Source organism: Seriola aureovittata, chromosome 22, assembly GCF_021018895.1.
Source record: "Seriola aureovittata isolate HTS-2021-v1 ecotype China chromosome 22, ASM2101889v1, whole genome shotgun sequence".
Lineage (NCBI taxonomy): Eukaryota > Metazoa > Chordata > Actinopteri > Carangiformes > Carangidae > Seriola > Seriola aureovittata.
The window spans coordinates 17,457,062-17,479,996 of NC_079385.1; the positions used below are offsets into that span (position 1 = coordinate 17,457,062).

General features: G+C 39.5%; 2 protein-coding genes across 3 annotated transcripts; one reads left to right on the forward strand and one right to left on the reverse strand.

The window, feature by feature from the left end:
* Positions 1-1,086: 1,086 nt before the first annotated feature.
* tmem19 (transmembrane protein 19) lies at positions 1,087-15,311 on the reverse strand. 2 transcript variants are annotated; one of them, XM_056367529.1, is made up of 8 exons: positions 15,169-15,311; positions 7,794-7,941; positions 6,542-6,655; positions 3,538-3,675; positions 3,370-3,446; positions 3,064-3,241; positions 2,406-2,615; positions 1,087-1,460 (listed from the first exon to the last, which is right to left on the reverse strand). In XM_056367529.1, exons 2-8 carry the CDS (start codon positions 7,921-7,923, stop codon positions 1,300-1,302), a joined length of 1,008 nt encoding a protein of 335 aa, XP_056223504.1. In that variant the 5' UTR covers positions 7,924-7,941; positions 15,169-15,311; the 3' UTR covers positions 1,087-1,299. The 2 variants fall into 2 exon arrangements, with proteins under 2 accessions (XP_056223504.1, XP_056223503.1); XM_056367528.1 differs by lacking the exon at positions 15,169-15,311 and adding an exon at positions 11,397-11,654.
* Positions 15,312-15,813: 502 nt separating this feature from the next.
* On the forward strand, positions 15,814-19,508 carry kics2 (KICSTOR subunit 2). Its single transcript, XM_056367524.1, has 3 exons — positions 15,814-16,551; positions 16,945-17,233; positions 18,364-19,508. Exons 1-3 carry the CDS (start codon positions 16,320-16,322, stop codon positions 19,181-19,183), a joined length of 1,341 nt encoding a protein of 446 aa, XP_056223499.1. The 5' UTR covers positions 15,814-16,319; the 3' UTR covers positions 19,184-19,508.
* Positions 19,509-22,935: the final 3,427 nt, after the last annotated feature.

The following is a 22,935-nucleotide window of genomic DNA, read 5'->3' on the forward strand; positions in this document are numbered from 1 at the left end:
TCCCTCCTCCTTCCCCTCGTGTGAGTGTGTTTTTGTGCGTGAGAGAAAATAACTGTTGTTTTCAATCATCAAAAAAACAAACAAAAAACAAACAAACAAAAAAAAAATAGGCTGTGACGTCCGTTGTTGTTACTGATCTGGAGTTTTGGTGAGTTTCTGCTCAGTTTCATTCCAATGTGTTATTTCCTTTTTATTGAAACATGTAACACTCCATTATTTAAAGACAAGTGGCATCGAAAGAGGGGTTGAAACTGACATGTTAGTATTTAAACCCGCATGAGGAGCTTGGACTGCTCAAAAATAAAAAAACAATCCTTCAATCATTAAATCAGATTGTAACAAGTCACTGAAATTCTTCAATTAAAGATAATTTCCTAGACGCATTAAGGAGAATTAGAGCCAGTGTGTGTGTGGGGGCAGTGGAGGGAGGGAGGAAGTGAAATTAAGTTTTTTTCCCCCCAAAGTTTAAGAATGCAAAGATAATCAGAAGAGAAGTACAAACATTCAGACTGGATTTATTTTCTGTAAACGTCCCGTCAACATTGTAAAACTTGTCTCTTTGTGCCGGAAGAAGAAGTTTTTATTGATAATTTCTTTAGAGTTAATGAAGTTATTTTGTTGTTTCAGGTGTTAAAGCTTCAGGAAAGTTGGGTTAAAGGAAAAAAAAGAAAAACACTACGTGACGTTCTCTCATCTTTAGATACTGACAAACAATTTTGGGGAGGGGGGGGGGGGGGGTTTCTTTTACCAGCTCCTGATGTTTTCCGCCTGCTGTATTTAACCAATCAGGAAATGTGTTGATAGTAAGCAGTGTGCGAGCGTGTGAATGTGTTAGTGTGCCTGGTGTTCTGTAAACTTTCTATATGTTAATTTAAAGCTGACTCCGCTCCTCTGCATCTCTCCCACAGTCAAAGTCAGTGTCACTGTCCCAGTTTGGTTTAGTGCCTTTTCTCTCAGACACTCTGAAATAAAAACAGTAATACCTCTGGAAAACCTGCCACTCTCCGTCCACTCTGTTCCCCCACCTCACACGCTGCAATGAGACAAGGTCAAAGTGCAGTACACTGTATGAAACGCTGCAAGAAGTTTTCATCAGTCAATGTTTATTTTCCTCTTCAGCGTTAATGGTTAATGCTTTTTTTTTTCTTTTCTTTTTAATAATGATCAGAGCCTCTCGAGCCCGTCCATCATAATAATACAGGCAGTGTGTGTTGTGTTAGTGGGATCAACGTGCAGATGCTTTTGCCACCAATAATAAGCAACAGACAACTCAACTGTTTTGGAAAATCAGCGGCCAGTCTATCGCGGCCACAGCCCCCACGCCAGCCCGGGCAGAACGAGTGCGACGAGGACGGAGGAGAACAGGTTGACCGCGTTGTTGTCCAGGATGGGTTTCCCACAGATCCGCTGGGTGGTGGCGGACTCGTAACTCACCACCTTCCCGATGCTCGAGTCGAAGCCTGGAGACAGACGGGAAGAGGAAATGACCGGTTGGTAACACTGAAGACTGATCCACAGCTTTACATGTCGACCAGTCAAAATAATCTCTAACCACTTCCTGAGGAATGGCTACATTCCTAAATTCAAGCGTGCGTTTCCTGTCTCGGCCGATAGAGACGCTGATTCGCTGTATTTGACAAAGTGGAGGCAGTTATTCTGTGTGCTATCGCTAAATTTAGCACATTACTAGACTCAGCCAACTATAGTCTGTAAGTAATGAACAAGTGCCAGTAGGTGGCACTGTTAGTCAGCGCTGAAATACAGTCATCCACTGTTACACACTTAAGTTTTAAGAGAATTTTAATGTGTGATTGATTGATTCACTATGATCCACTTTAGGGGGTCGTCGTTTAATCTTGTCCGGCTGTTGTTGCATATCATATGACTGCAAATGTTTCACAATAAAAGCCCTATTAAGGGTTTCTGTCGAAGGAAAACATAGAGGGACTTTAATTTGAAAGGGTCACAGGAAAACGGAATGTAATGACTTTTACAGGGCAAACAGGAGCGGATCAGAACCAGGACCAATTGTACCTGTCACACAAAGTTCAGACACAAAGACCTGGCGCCAGTTGCACAAATCACTTAAACTTTCCCTAAAATGTTCACTAAGTATTTAAGGTTTTTTCCTTATCTTAGTCTTATACTTAAGGAATCACTTATAGTCAGTTCAACCTTTGTACAAAAGATCTAAGCAACCAAAGTAAAGGGAAAAAACAAAAGGTACGCCTAGCTAAGGAAACCATTTCAGAGACTGTGCAACGCTCTTAAGTAACTCCCTCAGCTAAGGAGAAATTAAGCCTTAAGTGTCATACTTAAGTAGAAAACTCGGCCTGTGACCTCTTGCAGTTAATCAAATAAAGGCCTCAGTCACTGCTTCTGTTCTCATCATCGACTGTTAATACCTGAGTATTGCATGTGAGCTCCCAGGAAAGAGTCCAGCATCGATCCCACCAGGCCAGCCACACCGCCGTACACTACGATTGGCCACTGGGGGTCCGCCAGGTGCAGGTCGTTGATCAATAGAAGCTGCGTTACAAAGTAAGCGAAGCCCACCAAGAGTCCACCGAGGAAGCTGGCGACCAGTCCGACAGGAGTAACTCCTCCGTTTGTTCCTGGAGGGTAAAAGAGCGTTATGAGAAAGTAGATCCAAAGAAACAAATGAACAGTGTGTAGAATATTTTTAGTCTACAAACCCAATTATACAGTAGATCCAATGTTTCCCAGAAAATATTTAAATTCCAAAGTAATTCCTGAATGTAGTTTCCTTCAAAGAAACTTTGAGTTGTTGAACTTCTGCCTTCTGTATCTTCATCAATAATCCTCTTATTGGTATATACAGCTCTTCCTGCAGACTCCACAGTATGAAAGACGGCTTTGTTTAGATTTATGTGTCATAGCTTCAGGTCATTTGATCATGTCACAGCAGGGGAAAATAAATGACCGTTTCAGCTCAGACTGAAAGTCATGATAAATCAGTAAACGGATACCGATCGAAGTAGTGTTCGCCGCTAGGTAAAAAACCTCCACGTAGGATACACCTGGCTCTCTTTGGCTGCTTACCTGCTGGGACTTCCTTCCAGGTGGTGATGAGTCTAGGCTGCGTTTGGCTGAGCACAGGTCCCACCTCTGACGCCCAGGTGTCCCCAGCGCTGCAGGCGAGCGCGCCCACCAGAGAGAGGCACATCCAGGAAGCAGAGTACTGTTTACCGAAATCGATGGGGATCTCACCTGGTCCCACCTGAAACACAACCGACATTTTAAAAGGGTTTTAATCATACACTAGGCGGAAAGTAAACATTTAATTTGCATATAATAGAAACTATTTTGTTTATTTTGTCACTTTAGAATCAGGTCATTTTCAGATACCTCTATCATATACAGCAGAGCCAGCTCTGTGGGAACTCCTCCATTACAGAAGACCTGAACCCAGTTCCTCTGGCCTCCTAACACAAACGTTAACACATTTAGATTTAGATCAGCCTTTAAAAAAACAAACAAACAAACAAAAAAACAGTACACATTCATGTGTCTCACCTTCTTTGTACTCTGCGTCTATTTTCTTCTTCTGCGCTCCTCCCCAGCGGGTGAGTCTGGAGGAGCTGAAGAAGAAGGCCAGCAGAGACGAGAAGAAGCTGTAGTTGGCCATCATCAACACAAATCCCACCAGGAGAGCTGAGGAGACACATTTCATATCAGAGAGACGGACTCCACACAGATTTTTTTTAAAATCTGCTGCTGTTCTATATCCTTTTTTCTTTTTTTAGATAAATCAAATCCGATGTGTCAACTCAAACCAACGTGTTAAACTTGCGACTAAAGCTTCAATTGACAAGTTAAAAAAGAAGGTAAAACCAAAAGAGTCAAGAACTGTTTCAGTGACTCTTCAAGCAAAAATATTAAATATTTGCTAGTTCCACTTTCTCAAATATGAGAATTTGATGCTTATGTTTGTCACATGTGATAATAAACTGAATACACTGTTTGTTTTTTTTAAGTTTCAGTTTTTTATTAAACAAACAGAAGGAATTAATCGTTGTGGTTTTTCTAGTGAGTATTTGGGGAGATTTTTCTGAATCAAATTAAAGTACAGTGTGTGTGTCCATGGTGATGAGGGAAAACTTTAGCCAATGTAGCTGAAAGATGTGTTTGTGTTTTACTTAACGGAATTTTTTTTTTTAACTTTAAAAATAAATTAATTGGTTCTTCAAAGGCGTACACAGCTTCCATTTCCTCGTATTTTTTATAAGTTTCTGCTTAACACAACAGCATCTTTCAGCATCTACATAAATTATTCTTTTGATGTCTGTCCAGTGTCGCATTTCCAACGTCATCAACTGAAAGTCAAGTGGACATAGTGAAGCGTGTCGTGACAGTTTCATAAGACTGAAAATATTCTTTCAGAATAGTTTTTTTACATAAGACGTATAAAGATGACGTCTTTCGTCCACTATATTATACAATAATTTTATTTACAATCATCTACTGTTTATTACAGATGATATTCATGTCATTTCCACAACAAGAGCTTTAGAGAGAAAAAGTCACAAAGCTTCAACTGAAACTCTTTAACAGTTTTTGTTATTGCAGTTTTCTTTTTTTTTTTCTTTTTATTTCACTTACGGCAGATTGTTTTTATACAGAAGTTAGTGTTTCCCTTTAATTCAAAAAGCCAAAATGTGCTAAATTCACTGTGAAACTAGTTGCACATTTGGTCGCGGGGTCTTCCTGTCGTCTGTCATCACTCATTTTAAGTGGCAATGCTACAATTTATTGAACATAAAACTGGGATTTAATTGACGTAATCAGACACAGAAAAGTCATGAAGGTGCATCAGGAGGAGGTTTAACCAGCTGAGAGTCGGCACTGACTCGGACTGGGACGAGCGAGGAAACAGAAATCGTCCTGGAGACTCAGATGTGTCCTGTAGCGAGGCTTGCGGAGACTACACCACTAAAATGAGCTAATGAAACGCTCCTCCTAGTATGACTCAGTGTTGCATACAAGAGACGGTATTTTTGTTGGAGATGTGAATTTTCTCAGAATCTCTGGACAGATTAAGGGAACACACACGGATTTTAAAAAGGACGAATTAGGATTTCACAGTGACGCCCAGGATTCATTTTAGATCAGACCATCACGGGACGCAGCTACTTTATTACACTAAATCCAGTCAAATATAAATTTTGTTATCCAGTAACAATCACCACGAAAACCAGAGATCAAACCTGTCGTATATAAAAAAACTCCCCTCCCTTACTGTTCACTTCCTGTCTGAAACGTAGATTTAAAAATAAAATAAAAAAAACCTTTTTGTTCCAAAATCTGTTGCAGTTCAAAGTCGAGTTTCAATTTAGGGATTTTGGGATTGTTGATTCATTTTTTTTACACAAATCAGATAAAATAGAAGTAAAATCATCATAGGAAAGTTTGAAAATGTGACACCGAGTCACTGCAAGTCCAAATACATTTAACTGTGATATTTTATGAAATATTGATATTGTATTAATAGTACACGTGATAATATTGTGATGGCGGATGTTTGGCCACGTGGATCCTCTGCTTATCGGTTAATGTTTTTGCCTTTGCACTGCACATGAAGTGTCACTGTTCTTTCTGCTTTTGTACAGTTATGTTTACAGACTCTCTCTTTACCTCCCTACACTCGTATTACTTGTAGAACAAAATTAAAGATCAATTAGACTGGTGGCATTTTTTTTCTTTTCAAATTTTCCATAAATACTGCGATAATATTGTTATTGTGAATTTCTTTTAATCCATGATAACTGTGTGGTGAAAATCTGACATTGTGACAGGCCTAATTAAATTAGTTGTCTGAGCAGTGAACAAATCATTCTGCTTCTCAGTGTTAGTCTGCACTGAGAAAAATAATACTGGTCATATCCGCTGTTAATTAATAATAATAAAGTCTATGTCTATACTCAGCTGAAGATCCTTTGTGAGAGAGGATGCTCTACTCTGTAACAAAAACTGACAACCACAAGTGTTTCTGTAGTTCCAACAGCTCCTACAGAGTGAGACATCTTCTCTCCAGAGGATCGCATCACTTTCTCCCAGTTAAACTTTAGTGTTTGGATCAAGTAGCTCATGAAAAATAAGGTGTGATAGAATTAGTCACTGCAGCTGTTTATTTATTTTATTGTGATGTATATTTAGTCCACACTGCTCATCTTCTGCTGCTATGACGATAACTATTGTTCCTATGAAGACAAGGTTTCTGCCGTATTCACTGAAATAAATGTAAGACTTTTTAAGACCACTGTAATGCTGTTTAAGACTTTTCAAGACCTGCCTGGAGCACTGAGCATGTTTGACACAAAACTTTTCTCTCAGGATGTATTGAGTTCTGCGTTTACTCATTTTCTCTCACAACACTATCAGAGTGAAAACAAAAGACGCTGAGATCCTCGGTAAAGCCGAGAGGAGCTGACGATCCTTCTGTGGGTTCATCACTACAATCGACTCCTTTCACATAACCGTCATTTCATCTATGCTTACAGTACTGCGGATGCACACTCACCTCCCAGGGCTCCTGTGCGATCCAAACTGCGTCTCTTCAGCGCCCGGATCATCAGCACGAGGGGAACCAGGATGGAGAGCAGCCACCGCCATGGTGACACAGGCTGCAGGGTGCCTGGAAACACACACACAAACCCACACATGCTCTAGTGGTTTTCCACATTTTGTGAATGAGGAAATGAAACACACAAACCAAACCTCTTCAGTTTTTCCTCTTAAAATTTCTCTCACTCAGGGACATGCAGATGTGTGACAAATTAAGGGAAAAATGAGTGGAGAAGCAGAACAGATGCAGATACTTCCAGACAGGTGCACTGCAGGGTACAATTGAGCAATTACCATCCCATCATGCTCTGTGGCAGGTATAAACATTATGATTAGGCCCAGTTCATTCTGATTTTGTATCAAGATGAAAAGAGGAAAAGATCTTAGTGACTTTGAAGGAGGGATCATTATTGGATGATGAATGGCAGCAGCTTCAGTCACAAAGATGCTCCATTGGCGAGTGACTAAAGTGACATCAAGTGGCATCTGGCAATATCCAAAATTTAATATTTTGATGCAATATGACGATATACACTATAATATTACTGCTGGAGTTGTGGAGGGTTGAGGGGTTAAATATAATTATGTTTCAGTTGTTTTTGTTATATACTATAATTACAAATACAGCCGTTCCTTTCCCTTTAATCTGTCACCATCTGTATTTGTCATGAGTTTCTAAATAAAAATCCTTGCATTAGATAAAATACCAGGAAGTTTGCAGCAGTTAATTTGATTTGCTTGATGACAAAACTGCCCTGTTATGTTCCCCGTGTATGAAACTATATGACAATCTGGTACCCAAACAGTGCCTCGAGGTAATGTACATTATGATGTGGTGGTATATAAATGACTTCAGTGTCACTGGTTTGAGTGTACTCATAATGAAGGATTGTCCAAACGAAAGATTTATACAGGTCACTGACACAGGCAACAGTATGACCACACATACTGTAACTTCAAGCATGAAAAGTGATGTCAAGGATGTTTGTTGAGCTTTTAACCCCCTCTGTGTTAAACTTCTGAGCAGAAATTAAATCAACTGAGCGTGAGACTGGAGAATTTAGGGCAGTATTTAGAGAAGAGCACATGATATCTGGCAGTTTCTTTTTAAGACATTTTTAAGAATTATCTTAATAGGCTTTATGCCGTCGGCCATGTGTCTGAAGAAAGACGTCATTCACAAAAATCCTCAGGTGGTTTTCACTCACCATAGTAGTTGCTGATGGACAGGGAGAGGACCCAGAAGAAGAGGGAAAGTGCCAAAGTGGCACACAGCACAATCATATCAGTCATCATCTTGACATACTCCTTCAGCAGCATGTCCTTCTCAGAGCTCATGGTGACAGACGAATCGAGCTGCAGGCAGAAAAGTTACATTACTGTTAGGATGAAGAGAAACTCTGGCTGCGATTCTCATGTTTCTGGACATTATTTCACCTTTGAAGCTGGAAAGTTGTAGCAGGCTAACGCTCCTTGTCCTGGTCCATACTAGACAAATGGAGTCTACATTTCCCTAATCTCTACAGGTAGTCAGTGAAAGTCGTCATGATAGAAATAATAGACATGCATATCGCAGCTCCCTGTTGACCCAAGTTTTCATAATTCCTCCTTTATTCCATGTTAATATTCCCCTGTAACCCTGTTAGTTTTGCGTGACCAGCCTTCCACGTGAGACACAAAAAAGAGAGACGTGGCTCCACTGAAGGCACTGGCAAGTCTAAAGGCTGATGTGTGGTTGCATTTCAGGTTTAAAAACTATGAGGACAGCGAAAAGCTGGACAAGAGCAAAGCCATGTACAAGAGGAAGGCGATAGGAGACGAAACCATGTGGTACACACTGTAGCTGGTGCGTTAGCAATGCACATTACTTACTTACTTACTTACTTACTTACTTACTTGGTCATGCTAAATAATGAGTTCATTAATATCACCGTTTTGGGGTCCATTATTAAAGTAAATGCACCAGATTAGACAAACAATTTACAGAATCAGTTCTCTGAGAATCTCATCGGTAATGTAACTGAAACATCTGTAACTGAATCCACATCGAATCGAAAATCTGAAATCGCATCGAATCAGAACCTTGTGAATCAGCATTGAATCGATTTGGGAAATCAGTGACGATATCCAGCCCTAGTACATCACGTCCACAGCATCAAACAACAGATAGACACAGTCAGCTGGTGAACATAGCAATGGAGCATTTAGCAGCTAAAGAGACAGATATTTCCCCCCGGGAGCTGGTGGAGACCAAACACAGAGCTAAAAGAGAGGAAACACTGGACAGGTTCATCAGGTGGAGACAAGCACCACTCTGAATGTTTGATAATCCTTTGGAATGACAGTTTGTGAATCGTTGAACTACTGTATTACTATGCAGAAGCGCAACTACGGCGCTCACTGTATTACTCTGCAGGTCAGCTGTTTGAGTAAGTATGACAGAGCTAAAGCATAGTTGAGCTTGTGTGTAGTGATACGGTAGTCCTGAGGTTGACTACACACCGTCCATAGCAGCACATCACTAGACAAGCACCTCACACAACCCTATGTCAAATAACCCAAAATCACACAATACTCCCGCATTTACTCCAAATCATTTGGGTCTACATAGTTTGATTAATCACAGGTTTGTTAAAAAATTGATTGAAATGGTTTTGTAAAGGGACTCTGCTTGAAATTATAGTTTTAACAATTATTCTAGTTTGAATTGTGGAAATTTGAAAATTACTTTCTATCAAATTGATTACATTTTTTTCTGCATTCTGACTTGCTATTTTCTTGTTATTCTTACAGCTCCTGTTATTCTTTCATCCACTAATATATTATTTTTCCCTCTTGCCTTTAATCAACTTTAGTTATTATTTTATTTTCATTTCACCTCTTTTCTCCTCTCTCCATGTCAGTGTTCTTAATCAATATAAAATATGAACTATCACTGCAGTTTCACATATTTGTACACAGGTATGTAATTTACTTAACTTATTATTAAAACTATAAATCGTCACTGTTTTAATTATTGTAATTCACTAATATGCTACTATGAGTTAAAGCTGGGCGATAACTCGATTTTATCGATTTATTCGAATTCATGGTTTAGGACGATGTTTTAAAATGTAAATTGAATTCCACTTTAACTCGGGTTAATTATGGCACGGAACTGCCACCGCTTCCCTGAGCTTCCGCAGTTTATAATAACGCGAGAGTTCTCGTCAGACACAGGTGAAACGTCAACATGGCGACACGCGCTAACAACAGTGAGGAGATGGAAGTGGTGCGGTTTTTAATGCATCCGATCTCGAGCAAACCATTGTCCGTTGTAAAGTTTGCCGAAAGTCTTTGGCAACAAAAAGCAGCAGCTCGACTAATTTATTTCGGAATTTCAAACCGAGGCACGCAGCTGAGTGGGAGAAGTGTATGGCACGCGCGTTGCACACGACAACGGCAGCCCTAACTCACCTGCTAAAAAGCAGGTAACATCAGCGGAATGCAATGGGCTCGTGGAAAAACTCGGGGAAGACCGTCACGTCTGCATGACTACAGCAGCACGAGCACATCAAAGCTCTGACACTGAATGAGAAGACCAACCTCCAGTGCTTTGGACACAAACTGCACAACGCCATCAGTAAGTGTCTAAATGATTAATTGCATTTTGAACAGTAAAAAATCGATTAAAATCGGGTGTGGTTTGAAAAAAAAAAGAGATTTTATTTTAGGACATATCGCCCAGCTCTACTATGAAACCTGAAATCTCCATTCCCACGTTATCTAACACTGTAAATCTAACTAACAACACAAAATAAGCCCTTTATTAGGAACACCTGTGCACCTGCATATTCGAGCAATTACTCAGTAAGCCAATCATGTGGCAGCAGTGCATAAAGTCCTGCAGGTACACGGAAACACCTTGTTGATGAGAGACATCAGAGGAGAATGAAGCTGACAGAGAGGCTACGGTCACTCAGATAACCACACTTTACTGTGGTGAGCAGAGAAGCTTGAGACTGAACAACATGTCCAACCTTGGAATGTTTTCTTAATAACAATCAATCATGGTTTCAATGCCATGGCCAATCAGGTGCATCCTTTGATGGCCACAGTTTACCATCTACTTCCAGTAAGGTTAATGCTCCATGTCTCAAACTGGTTACGTCATCATGACAGTGAGTTCAGTGAACTTCAGCGGCCTCCCCAATCACCGGACCTGAATCCAGCAGAACACCTTAGGGATGTGGTAGAACAGGAGTTGGGCAGCATGAATGTAAAGATGGCAAATCTACAGGAAATTATGTGATGCAATCATGTCAACATGGAGGACAATCTCAAAGGCAATCTTGTGAAATCCATGACATGAAGAACTGAGGATGTTTGAGAGCAGAGGGAGAGGGGAAAAAAAGCAAAGAGAGGCACTGCCCAGCATTAGTATTTAGAAATAACAAGTTATTATTGGCAAGTGACGGCGGTAAATGTGGCGACAAGTCACGTTTTGAGATATTATAAAGAATCACAGTGTACTCTTTAAATCTTTAATAAAAACCTTTAATTATATTTAATATTTTAACAGCGGTGACAATAAGTTATCTCGGTTATTAAACTTATCAATTTAGCTATTTATTTATGCCCGCTGTTTGAACCGGACAGCCGCGGGCTATTGAGTAATCATGTTTTACCGTTTGCCTTTTTTAACCGACAAATGGGAAAAGACAAATTATAAATCAATATGTCATATGTAAACACATCTATGAACACATTTTAACCAATATTTAAAAGCGGGTGGGGTGGTTCATGTTTTTATGTAGGCTGTTTCAACTCACCGGTTATCTCCGGAGCCATCACGAGTCGACGTCGCTCTCTTTAACCTACTTCGACAGCAAAGTTGGCTAAGTTTAGCCCGAATGTATCTTTGGCTCGATGACAGTGGTGCTAAAGGAGGTTAATGTTGCCAAAAAACCAACTCAAATGTATATATTTATGGTAAATAATAAGTCAATAAAAAATGAAATCACTTCTCAGCTGCAGCTCAACACCGGAGGGGAAGGCAGGACGGACGCATTTAATTGAGGGACCGGCTTCCACAAACAAAAACCGTTGAGAGTTCTTAAAGGGACAGTAACTTTATATTTTTTAAATTCAATTTATTTTTATTTATTTTTTTGTTGTTTTTTTTTTTTCACCACAGTAAAGTCGTTTTGTTTACAAGTGGTGACACTCATTTCTCAATACTCATTAAAGTTGTTCAAATTAACTAAGTACATTTAGTCATGGGCAGATTATGAGACTGGGCACGGATTTATGAAATGCCCCCACCCAAGAGCAGTAGTCAAGGATTAAAAGAGACATGGCTTTGGTCGTTTTGTGTCTCTGTAGTTTTGCATGCTTTTTGTGGTTGTTTTGTTTCTCTTTAGCTGCTTTCACACATTCACTGCAACGTTGAAATTTTCTAGACGCTTTCTAAGATTTGCTGTATGTGGACATCATATATATTTCAAAGAGGCTACACACAGTGTTATATAAGAATTGCTGCAAAGACACATAACCCTCAGGGTTTTAATGCTACCCTTACACGTTCATAATTTTTCTTTTTTAAATGACCCATTCAGACTGATTACAGATAAACTGACTCACCCTTCTAGGATTCAGGGATATGTATACCATAAATTTCATCATCTCTTATATAATTTTTGCTGATCATCACGTAGTCTAAAGCTGTGCACAAGATGCTGCCTGTAATCTGTGATCACATGGGAAACATCCTTTCTCCGGAGAGCAGAGAAAGCAGCACAAACAGAGCTCTGTCTCAAACTGTACACACAGTCGTACTCCTTCACATTGAACACAAGCTGTGTTCTTTCACTCTGAAATCCTTTAGTGAAACCATCTCATTGCATCATTTAAGTTTTTTTTATACAAATGGCCCCTGCATAACTGTGTGCTTTTTAGCATATGGGGCATTAATGGGGAAAAGGGAAAATTCCCATGGTGTTGATTAGTTACACTCACTAAACTAATGCCCTGTTACTGTCCAAAATACTAAGGATACAGATGCTACGGAAGAAGTTACAGAAATATGAAGAAATGATAACAGCTGTTCTCTGTTAAAGAGCTCATTACAGTATTGAAACTCACATGATAAACTTATTAGTTTTTTAAGGTTTATTGCATTTGGTTTTTTTAATCCAAGCTACAGACATGCTATATGTCAACAACTATTGGATGGATTACTATGAAATTTGGTACAAGCATTCATGGCGCCTGAAGGATGTATTGTAGTAACTCTGGCCTCTATTGCCAGCCCCAGGTGAAAGTTATCCTTATCCTGTGAATTATCTACTTGACGGCCCAATATTTTGCAGATAGTTGTTCATGGTTTCCAGATGATGAGCTCAAATACTTACTTTTCCTCTAGTCTACTAGATGAAGTGGCACAAAATTGGATAAAGACATTACTATATTAATATGGTGGTCATTCTTTTGATTGATGGATCAATCATTTAGTCTATGAAATGTCACAAAATAGTGGAAAATGCTAATCGCAAAGCCAAGGTGACATCTTCAGAGTGCCTGTTTTTCCTGACCAATAGCCCAAAATCCAAATATATTTAATTTGCAATGTAATATTCACTCATATAAAAACAAAAAAGCAGCAATCTTTGACATTTCAGAAGCTAGAACATCTAATGATGGTATTTAGGATGGAATGGTCGATGAGTAACTTTGGTCCACGCTAAAATATCTCAGCAGCTATCATTATCTTTGTTCTTTGTACAGATATTCATATTCCCAGGGTGATTATGGTTAATGGAATGGACTTGCACTTAGAAAGCGCTTTTCTAGTCTTACCGACCACTCAAAGCACTTTACAATACTTGCCACAGTCGCCCATTCATTCACACATTCATACGCACTCTCATACACTGATGGAACAGCCATCAGGTGCAATGTGGGGTTCAGTATCTTGCCCATCCTGCCCCAAGGACATTTCGACATGTGGCCTGGAGGATCCAGGGATCAAACCACCGACCTTCTAATTAGTGGACGATCCGCTCTACCTCCTGAGCCACAGCCGCCCCCACAATCATAATAATGTTGGCGATCCTCTGACTTTGCCTCTAGTATCATCATCTGGTAAAACACTGGTTTATGACCAGATACCTGTAGTTTCCCATCCCCAAGTCACAACTGCGCTTTGTGTTTGCTGCTTTAGCAAATTACCACGCTAACATTTTATATACCCAATAAACATCAGCATGTTGATTTGCTTGAATAGAGCTTCACAGAGCTTTAAGCATGGTGGCTGTACATTTTTTATATTATTTTTACATATTTTCTCAATGAAATGCATTTTTTTTAATAGGACCTAACTGGTTGAAATGGATTTTCAGGTAAATTTTACAGTCATTCATCAAAAGCTCTTCTGTTTCCAGCTGCAAGAAAACACTTAACCACAATACAGTTTTCTTCTGAATGCTTAAACACAAACAGTGATTCTAAAGCACAGTCTCTGAAACCATTGATACTTGTAACTAATAGATTTACCACATGTGCCAAACTGAATGCATGCTTTCCACTGTAGCACATAAAAACTGTAAACACTGGTCTCTACACTGCTGCAATATTTTGCCAATTGCCTTTTGCAAACTGACACACAAAAACAGAGAGAGAGTAAGAGGGGTGAGGACAGGAGGAAGAGGAGGAGAAGAGGTAAGAGGAGAATGATGAGGTGAAGTATGATGGAAGAGAAGGAGAGTCAGGAACACAATAACTAAATAAGCGAATGTGGGAACAGGTTAAACCAAACCTGAGCCATTATACAGTTGTTGGTATCATTGGGATATTTCGAAATAAGAACCAGTAAGTCATTGAACTGTTGTCTTCCTGGTACATCAATACGCACTGATCTATCACTAAAATCATTCAAATGTTTTTGCAGAACTGCCAAGAAAACCAGAATCTGGTGGAAGTGATCTATTGTATGCTCCATTTGTTTCTTTTTCCACAAAAATAAAATAAACTTAACAGAGAAAGTTATGTGGAAAAATGTTTAATATTCCGCCTAGTTACAAAGACGCATTGTTTACAAATGGAACCCAGACCCAGATGCAATATATTATATCAGGTTTTAATCTATAGATTTAAGCCTAAAGAGTGATTAACTAAGCCGCATGAAAAAAAAAAAAGATTTATTGAAATGAATGATTTAACTGATTTAAGTGGCTGTACGTCTGTTAGGCCCAGTGTGTGATCCAAACCACTATTAAAAATTCATAGCATTAGTTATAATGTCGCAAAAAATTATTTCAGAATTTACATCTTCATTTAAAGCAGGTGTTGTTAAACTTTTCCTCTAACTGTAAATAGATGGAATTTCTATACTTTAAAATAAGGCTGCCTTGCTTGACGGCACATTAGGGCACTGTGGTTCAACACCAAAAACCAGCAGCCACGGTGGTGATTGAAATACCAGCAGTATGTTCTGGTCAAACAACATTATCTTGTTAAATAAATATCAGTGAAATTGACTCACATTACAGCAAATCAGGAATGCATATTTACTGAAAGGATAGAGGGAAAAATTATGTCACTTACCAAGCAGGGAGGAGTGGAGGAGGCTGAGAGTAAATGTGGTTTCTGCTCATTTTGAAGCAGTTAACACTTTTTAAAGGAAGCATAGGTCCACCCCCTAGAGAGAGAGAGGGAGAGAGAGAGAAAACGAGAGTGTTTTGATAGCATTTACATATCAAAAACTCATGGGATGTGAAGTTGTTGAATGCTGCCTAAATAATCGTAGTCAAATCTCATTGGCTTTGTAGGGTAATATGGTATTTTGATCTGATGATGGTGCTAGAAGAAAAGTCAGGATTACTGAAGTCATCTCAAACATGAAAGTCTCAACAAAATCGCATGACCATCCATCCAATCATTAGGTTACTATGCTTCATTTAACATACTGGCAGATGGTATTGCCAGCTTAATTGACTGACAGCTTAACTGACTACCTTATTATCTGTGTTGTTCATGCCAATGTAAGTGATTTAGAGTGATGTAGTTTTGCTGTTGACTGTATGCTGTACAACAGAGGAGTGGGAATTATTAATTCTGTGTTACTTTTTTAGTGTACAGTTGAAATGTTTATTATTCTCCCCATTGTGACAATATGCTAATATTTAGGCTTATGTGTTAACAAAGAAAAGTCCTTATCTGAATATATAGCGTATCCCCAATAGCTATTGTATAGCAGAAATAAGCATCACATTTGTTACATTTAAACTTTATGGAAATGAACAAACGCTCCTACAAAAAAGGATTATCTGACTGGAATCATTTCCATAGAGTACGAAGTTTACCAAGTGTAAAGGTTGTACTTCCTCACAGACCATCCAACCGCAACTGCAAATTCTGTCAAACTTATCTATTTTGGAACTTTTGACTCGCCGTAGTATTTACATCCGGTGTAACCAATATGGCGTCCGGCGGTTAGTCAGTTACCTGGATACGGGCACATTTTTTAAATTATTGTCGTTTTGAGTAAATATATAAGGCAGTCGGTGTCTTCGATATGATGGGCTACGTTTAGAAACGATGTAAGCCTGTTTTAAGTTGATAAATTGTGTGTTTTTCGGTTGGAAGAGTGATGGTTTCTTTCCTTGACGCTGCACTGACGCTGTGCTAACACGGTTGGCTAGCCGTTAGCTCGCTCGGACAGGCAGCTGCTCGGTGTGCGGGAGTATCTTAGACCCATGACGGAGGCTGAGGAACTACGGCCCGTTCCCCGGGAGCGGGCCATCCTGGAGAGCTTCTTCACGCAGCTCGGCATGTTTTCTTTCGATCGGGCCAAGGACTACGTGGAGAAGGAGAAGGACAACAGCAAGAGCGCCGGGGCCATCTGGGCCGCTCTGCTGGCCGCTCTGGCTCACCTGGCCGCTGCGGAGAAGGCGTACCACAACATGACATTCCTCGGACAGAAAATGGGTAACGTTAATATACTGTTCTTCACATGGAGGCTACAAGTGTTAGTCTGTCTGAAACCGCTAAATCCTGCCGAGCCTACCATCAGCGTCAGCAGAATCCAGATTCATGAGACCAGGCGGGGTTTTCCACGTTCTTCACTTGTGCCCACTGCAGCCTCAGGTTTCTGTTCTTGGCTGACAGAAGTCTTCAACTGTTGTAATGTACAGGTGTTCCTAATAAAGTGCTCAGTGAGTGTATATGAAATTAACAGCTACAGTTTTCCAACAGCAGATGGCGCTGTAGCTCATGAATGCTTTAAAAAAAAAAAAAAAAAAAGGCAACCATTATCATCTTTTGGTGATGCACAGTCTACAACCTCTCTCTCCCTCCCTCCCTCCCCCCGCCTCTCTCCAGGTGGCCAGTCCTTCTTCAGCCGTAAAGACTCCATCCGCACCATCTACACCTCCCTCTACAACGAGCTCAGGAAAGTAGTGACGATGGGTCGTCACAGCCAGCCGAGCTCCACCTCCTACCTGGAGGACCTGCTGTCGCACCTGTCGGAGCAGCTCTGCCACTTCACCCAGGCCCGCATGGAGATGGCCGACCTGTACGAGAAGATGCACTCACTGGGCAGCCAGAAGAGCATCAACTCAGAGGAGCTGGTCACCACGCTGGAGGCCGTGCTGCAGAAGTACAGCTCCAAGTATGTATATGTATCTTATTCCTGACAGTGGTGGAGAGTACATTTACTCAAGTTCTGTACTGTACTGTACATTTGTAATACAAAAATACAGCGAAATTATGTATTGCAATATTTGGGTTGGACTGTATTGAGATATTTAAAAAAACACAAAAAGACACCTGAAATGTAAAATAAAATGTAATTAAATTATAAAAAAAACAATTGAAACATAAATTGTAACAATATTAATTACAAACCCTCACCCCCTGCGATAATACTGTATATCGCCCAAGCTTAGCACAAAACAAATCATTATTCAGTGCACACAATCTGCTTTCTACTTAATCTTAGTCCTAACCCTCATTTTTTTTGTTCAAGTTTCTTGTAATTTCTAAAATAAAATTTTTCTAAACTCCAGTACAATAACCTGTCTCAGTCTTACGTGTTTCAGGCAAAACTTCTTTCTAGGAGATTCTGTAACAAGTTGAGTTAAATTCAACAAAATCCTTACTGCAGTGAAAGGGGATTCAATCATATAATGAAACTCAAAGATGCAGTTTTTCTACATAATGAGGACTTTTACTGTTAGAATTCAGAATATTTTGCTGGTAATACTTAAGTGCATTTGGATTTTAAATATAGGACTTCCTCTGTGGATAACTGGTTTGGCCTGGATTATAAAGAACACAAATAAATTAGTGAGATAAAAGAAAGTAAAGTATTTGAGTGATGTATTGGGGTTAGAGGAAAACTTTCTGCTTAATCCAGCAAATGCAGGAACTTTTCCCCCAGAGACAAGTCAGCGAAACCGAGTCCTGCAACTGTAGCAGGAACACAAACTGCACGGCTGAGCTGTTGACTGAGCTGCAGCAGGTCGCACTCTGACACACCACACATCATTGATTTGACCGTGCACTGAGGGGTGAAGGTGATGTTCCCATCAGCAGACCTGGAGAAATAAATTGTCACCAAATGTAGAGAGATTGTGCGTGTGTAGGCTGAGCTCACACTCTGATTCAGACTAAAATGCAAATGTATTCTCAGTGCAGCAAAGAGACAGCTGCTTTCGGGTCACTACTAATTAGGCCAGCTTCTGTCTTTGCATTTGTTTCTCTGTTTAATGACAAACCTCCTCTTCCTCACTCCTACAGGTTCCACCACCCCATCCTGGGCCGTGTGGAGGAGGGCTTCCAGACAGAGGTGGACGTGGTGACCCAGTTGCTGCGCTGCCAGGCCCAGGTGTCAGAGTGGCATTTCCTGCCCGCTCTGCTCAGCCTGCACGGTGCCAACTCCAAACTCACCGCCTGGGGTCAGCTCTTCCAGCGGCAGAAAGAGACCCGCAAGCATCTGTTCGGAGGTCAGTCCCAGAAGGCCGTGCAGCCTCCGCACCTTTACATGTGGCTGCAGCGCTTCCAGGCGGTGCTCCTCGCCAAGTTCAGCTTTTACTTCCACGAAGCCCTGAGCCGGCAGACGGCGCCAGCTGACATGAGAGCCCTGACTGCCCGCACCACGCCAGACTACCACGGCAAAATCTGCTCCTTTATCCGCAAACACGACGCAAGCAACGTGTCTCTGGTATTTGACAACCGTGGCTCAGAAAGCTTTCAGGGCCACGGCTACCACCACCCGCACTCATACCGGGAGGCACCGAAGGGAGTGGAGCAGTTCCCCGCCGTGGTGTCCCTGCCGTCTGGAGAGCGCCCGCTCACACACTGGCCAAACGTCATCATGATGATGGGAGACCGCGCAGCAGAGCTCAACACTCTGGACAAGGTGGTGCACTTCTACGATGATAAAGTGCAGAGCACCTACTACTTGACACGCCCCGAGCCACACTTCACTCTGGTGGTTATCTTTGATGGCAGGAAGTCAGAGAAGGACCTGCACATTGCTGCTTTCCTGCAAGAGATCTCAGGCTCGCTGCGAAACTCCAAACCCTTCAGCACTCTCAAACCAGGGTCAAAGGGCTGAGTTGATGAGGAACCATTTCTTACGGATCACTAAGATGTTCATGTGACATCTTCTTTCGGGAACTTTTCTGCGGTCCAACTACTGGTTGATTTAACAGCCTTTATGTTGCTTTGAATCTTATTTTGCCAAAAACGTTCCAGACCAAAGATAATGTTATTTTACCTGCAGATTCTTTGATCTTGACAGTGACACAGTATGTTGTTAACCCTTTATTTAAAATGTATTAAGGATTTTAATTATTTTGCATCATTACCTGTTTTAGCAGTTCTTTTTAATAGCTGACATTCACTGTGCTTGATATAATTGAAATAAAGTTTTGAGATGACTGCACATCTGGCCTCATTTCTTTAACCTTATTTATTTATAGTTAATAAACATTAGAATGAAATAGGTTTTGTTTAGACTTTTGGCTGATATCAGCTTATATTGATTGATTTGCTGAAACTGCAGTATGCTATACATACAGAGTATATGTGTGATATATACATATATAGTGTGTAAATTGTTATAGCACAGGATAATTTCTTAGTTTTACTCTTTGATCTGTTACCGTGCATATTTTTATTTATGTAAATACATCCATACCTACATTTTTATGCCTTACTATAATATGACTTTATTATGACTTTTTATTCCTTACTATACTATCACAGACACAGCTTCTCTGTGACTGCAGGAGTTGCCAAGTGTTTTCCTGTGTTTGTATTCCCTGTCTGTCTTCCTTTGTGTCTCCTCCCCCTTGTCTTTGTGTGTATGTGTGTGCTTCTCAGCAGGGGCATGGCACAGTACTGGGTACATGGCTCACCTGTTTTGTCACTACTCATCAAGCTCAGGATAACAACCCCGGCTCTCCACTCACTCATCACCAGATTTTTCCGGTCTTTACGTGGTAACGCTCCAGGCTACTTAAACTCTCTAGTGTGAATTCAGATCGACCACTTCTCGTTGTCTTGGATGATTCCTCACTAGTGTCTCTACACCTCAGTTCATGCCTGCTGCAGTGCTGCTGCCCGCTCCTGCTGAAACTGACTACTGCACCGCCATTTCCAGCCACGCCACTCATCTGCTGCAAAACATCGTAGTACAGTAGAGCATTAAAAATTCATATTCTCTCCCTTGCTCATTGAACAATACCCATTAAAGAACCCAACTAAACTGCTGGTTGTTTCTGTGTCTGAATCTGTACTGTGGTCCAAACAGTATTTTAACCATAATGTAACGCTGACCTTTTTAAACCTTACTACACTGACATTTTATGACTTTTTGTGCCTTACTATACTATGATGTTTTTTTGAATTTTTAAACCTTTCTATACTGTGACGCTTTTATGACTTTTTATGCCTTACTATACTGTGATGTTTTTATGACTCAGCGCCAGCCATATACCTCCACGCTCCTACTGCAACAACCCAGATCCTTCGCCCCCCAACATTTCCCCAGGAGTCACTCCCTTGCTCATTCAACAATACCCATTAAAGAACTATTATTACTAAACTACTGGTTGTTTCTGTGTCTGAATTTGTAACAGTACTTTAACCATAAGGTAGTAATGACATTTTTGTGCCTTCCAACACTATGACTTCTTTATGACTTTTCATGGCTTGCTATACTATGTTGTTTTTATGACTTTTTATGCCTTACTATACTATGACGTTTTTATGACTTTTTATGCCTTACTATACTATGAAGTTTTTATGACTTTTCATGCCATACTATACTATGACGTTTTATGCCTTACTATACTATGAAGTTTTTATGACTTTTTATGCCTTACTATACTATGAAGTTTTTATGACTTTTCATGCCATACTATACTATGACGTTTTTATGCCTTACTATACTATGACGTTTTTATGCCTTACTATACTATGACGTTTTTTATGACTTTTTATGCCTTACTATACTATGACGTTTTTATGCCTGACTATACTATGACGTTTTTTTATGACTTTTTATGCCTTACTATACTATGAAGTTTTTATGACTTTTTATGCATTACTATACTATGAAGTTTTTATGACTTTTCATGCCATATTATACTATGACGTTTTAAGCCTTACTATACTATGACGTTTTTATGCCTTACTATACTATGAAGTTTTTATGACTTTTTATGCCTTACTATACTATGAAGTTTTTATGACTTTTCATGCCATACTATACTATGACGTTTTATGCCTTACTATACTATGACGTTTTTATGCCTTACTATACTATGAAGTTTTTATGACTTTTTATGCCTTACTATACTATGAAGTTTTTATGACTTTTCATGCCATACTATACTATGACGTTTTATGCCTTACTATACTATGACGTTTTTATGCCTTACTATACTATGATGTTTTTATGACTTTTAATGGCATACTATACTATGACGTTTTTATGACTTTTTATGCCTTACTATACTATGACGTTTTTATGACTTTTTATGCCTTACTATACTATGACATTTTTATGACTTTTTATGCCATACTATACTATGACGTTTTTATGACTTTTTATGCCTTACTATACTATGACGTTTTTATGACTTTTTATGCCTTACTATACTATGACGTTTTTATGACTTTTTATGCCTTACTATACTATGACGTTTTTATGCCTCACTATACTATGACGTTTTTATGACTTTTTATGCCTTACTATACTATGACGTTTTTATGACTTTTTATGCCTTACTATACTATGACGTTTTCATGACTTTTTATGCCATACTATACTATGACGTTTTTATGACTTTTTATGCCTCACTATACTATGACGTTTTTATGACTTTTTATGCCTTACTGTACTATGACGTTTTTATGACTTTTTATGCCTTACTATACTATGACGTTTTTATGACTTTTAATGCCTTACTATACTATGAAGTTTTTATGACTTTTTATGCCTTACTATACTATGAAGTTTTTATGACTTTTCATGCCATACTATACTATGACGTTTTATGCCTTACTATACTATGACGTTTTTATGCCTTACTATACTATGAAGTTTTAATGACTTTTTATGCCTTACTATACTATGAAGTTTTTATGACTTTTCATGCCATACTATACTATGACGTTTTATGCCTTACTATACTATGACGTTTTTATGCCTTACTATACTATGAAGTTTTTATGACTTTTTATGCCTTACTATACTATGAAGTTTTTATGACTTTTCATGCCATACTATATGACGTTTTATGCCTTACTATACTATGACGTTTTTATGCCTTACTATACTATGACGTTTTTATGACTTTTAATGCCATACTATACTATGACTTTTTATGCATTACTATACTATGTCGTTTTAATGACTTTTTATACCTTACTATACTATGACGTTTTTATGTCTTTTTACGCCTTACTATACTATGTTGTTTTTAGGAATTTTTATGCCTTACTATACTATGATGTTTTAAAGACTTTTTATGCCTTGCTGTACTATGGTGTTTTTATAACTTTTTATGCCTCACTGTACTATCACCTGCTCAGCGCCAGCCATATACCTCCACGCTCCTACTGCAGCAACCCGGATCCTTCGCCCCCCAACATTTCCCCAGGAGTCACTCCCTTGCTCATTCAACAATACCCATTAAAGAACTATTATTACTAAACTACTGGTTGTTTCTGTGTCTGAATTTGTAACAGTACTTTAACCATAAGGTAACAATGACATTTTTGTGCCTTCCAACACTATGACTTCTTTATGACTTTTCATGCCTATGTTGTTTTTAGGAATTTTTATGCCTTACAATA

Excerpts from the sequence above, each read along its gene's own strand:
- kics2 (XM_056367524.1), top strand. The coding sequence starts at position 16,320 with ATGACGGAGGCTGAGGAACTACGGCCCGTTCCCCGGGAGCGGGCCATC. Across the intron at positions 16,552-16,944 it reads ATTCCTCGGACAGAAAATGG|GTGGCCAGTCCTTCTTCAGC; the intron begins GTAACGTTAATA and ends GCCTCTCTCCAG. Across the intron at positions 17,234-18,363 it reads CTGCAGAAGTACAGCTCCAA|GTTCCACCACCCCATCCTGG; the intron begins GTATGTATATGT and ends TCACTCCTACAG.
- tmem19 (XM_056367529.1), bottom strand. The coding sequence starts at position 7,923 with ATGAGCTCTGAGAAGGACATGCTGCTGAAGGAGTATGTCAAGATGATG. Across the intron at positions 3,447-3,537 it reads AGACGCAGAGTACAAAGAAG|GAGGCCAGAGGAACTGGGTT; the intron begins GTGAGACACATG and ends CGTTTGTGTTAG. Across the intron at positions 2,616-3,063 it reads CTGGAAGGAAGTCCCAGCAG|GAACAAACGGAGGAGTTACT; the intron begins GTAAGCAGCCAA and ends TTTACCCTCCAG.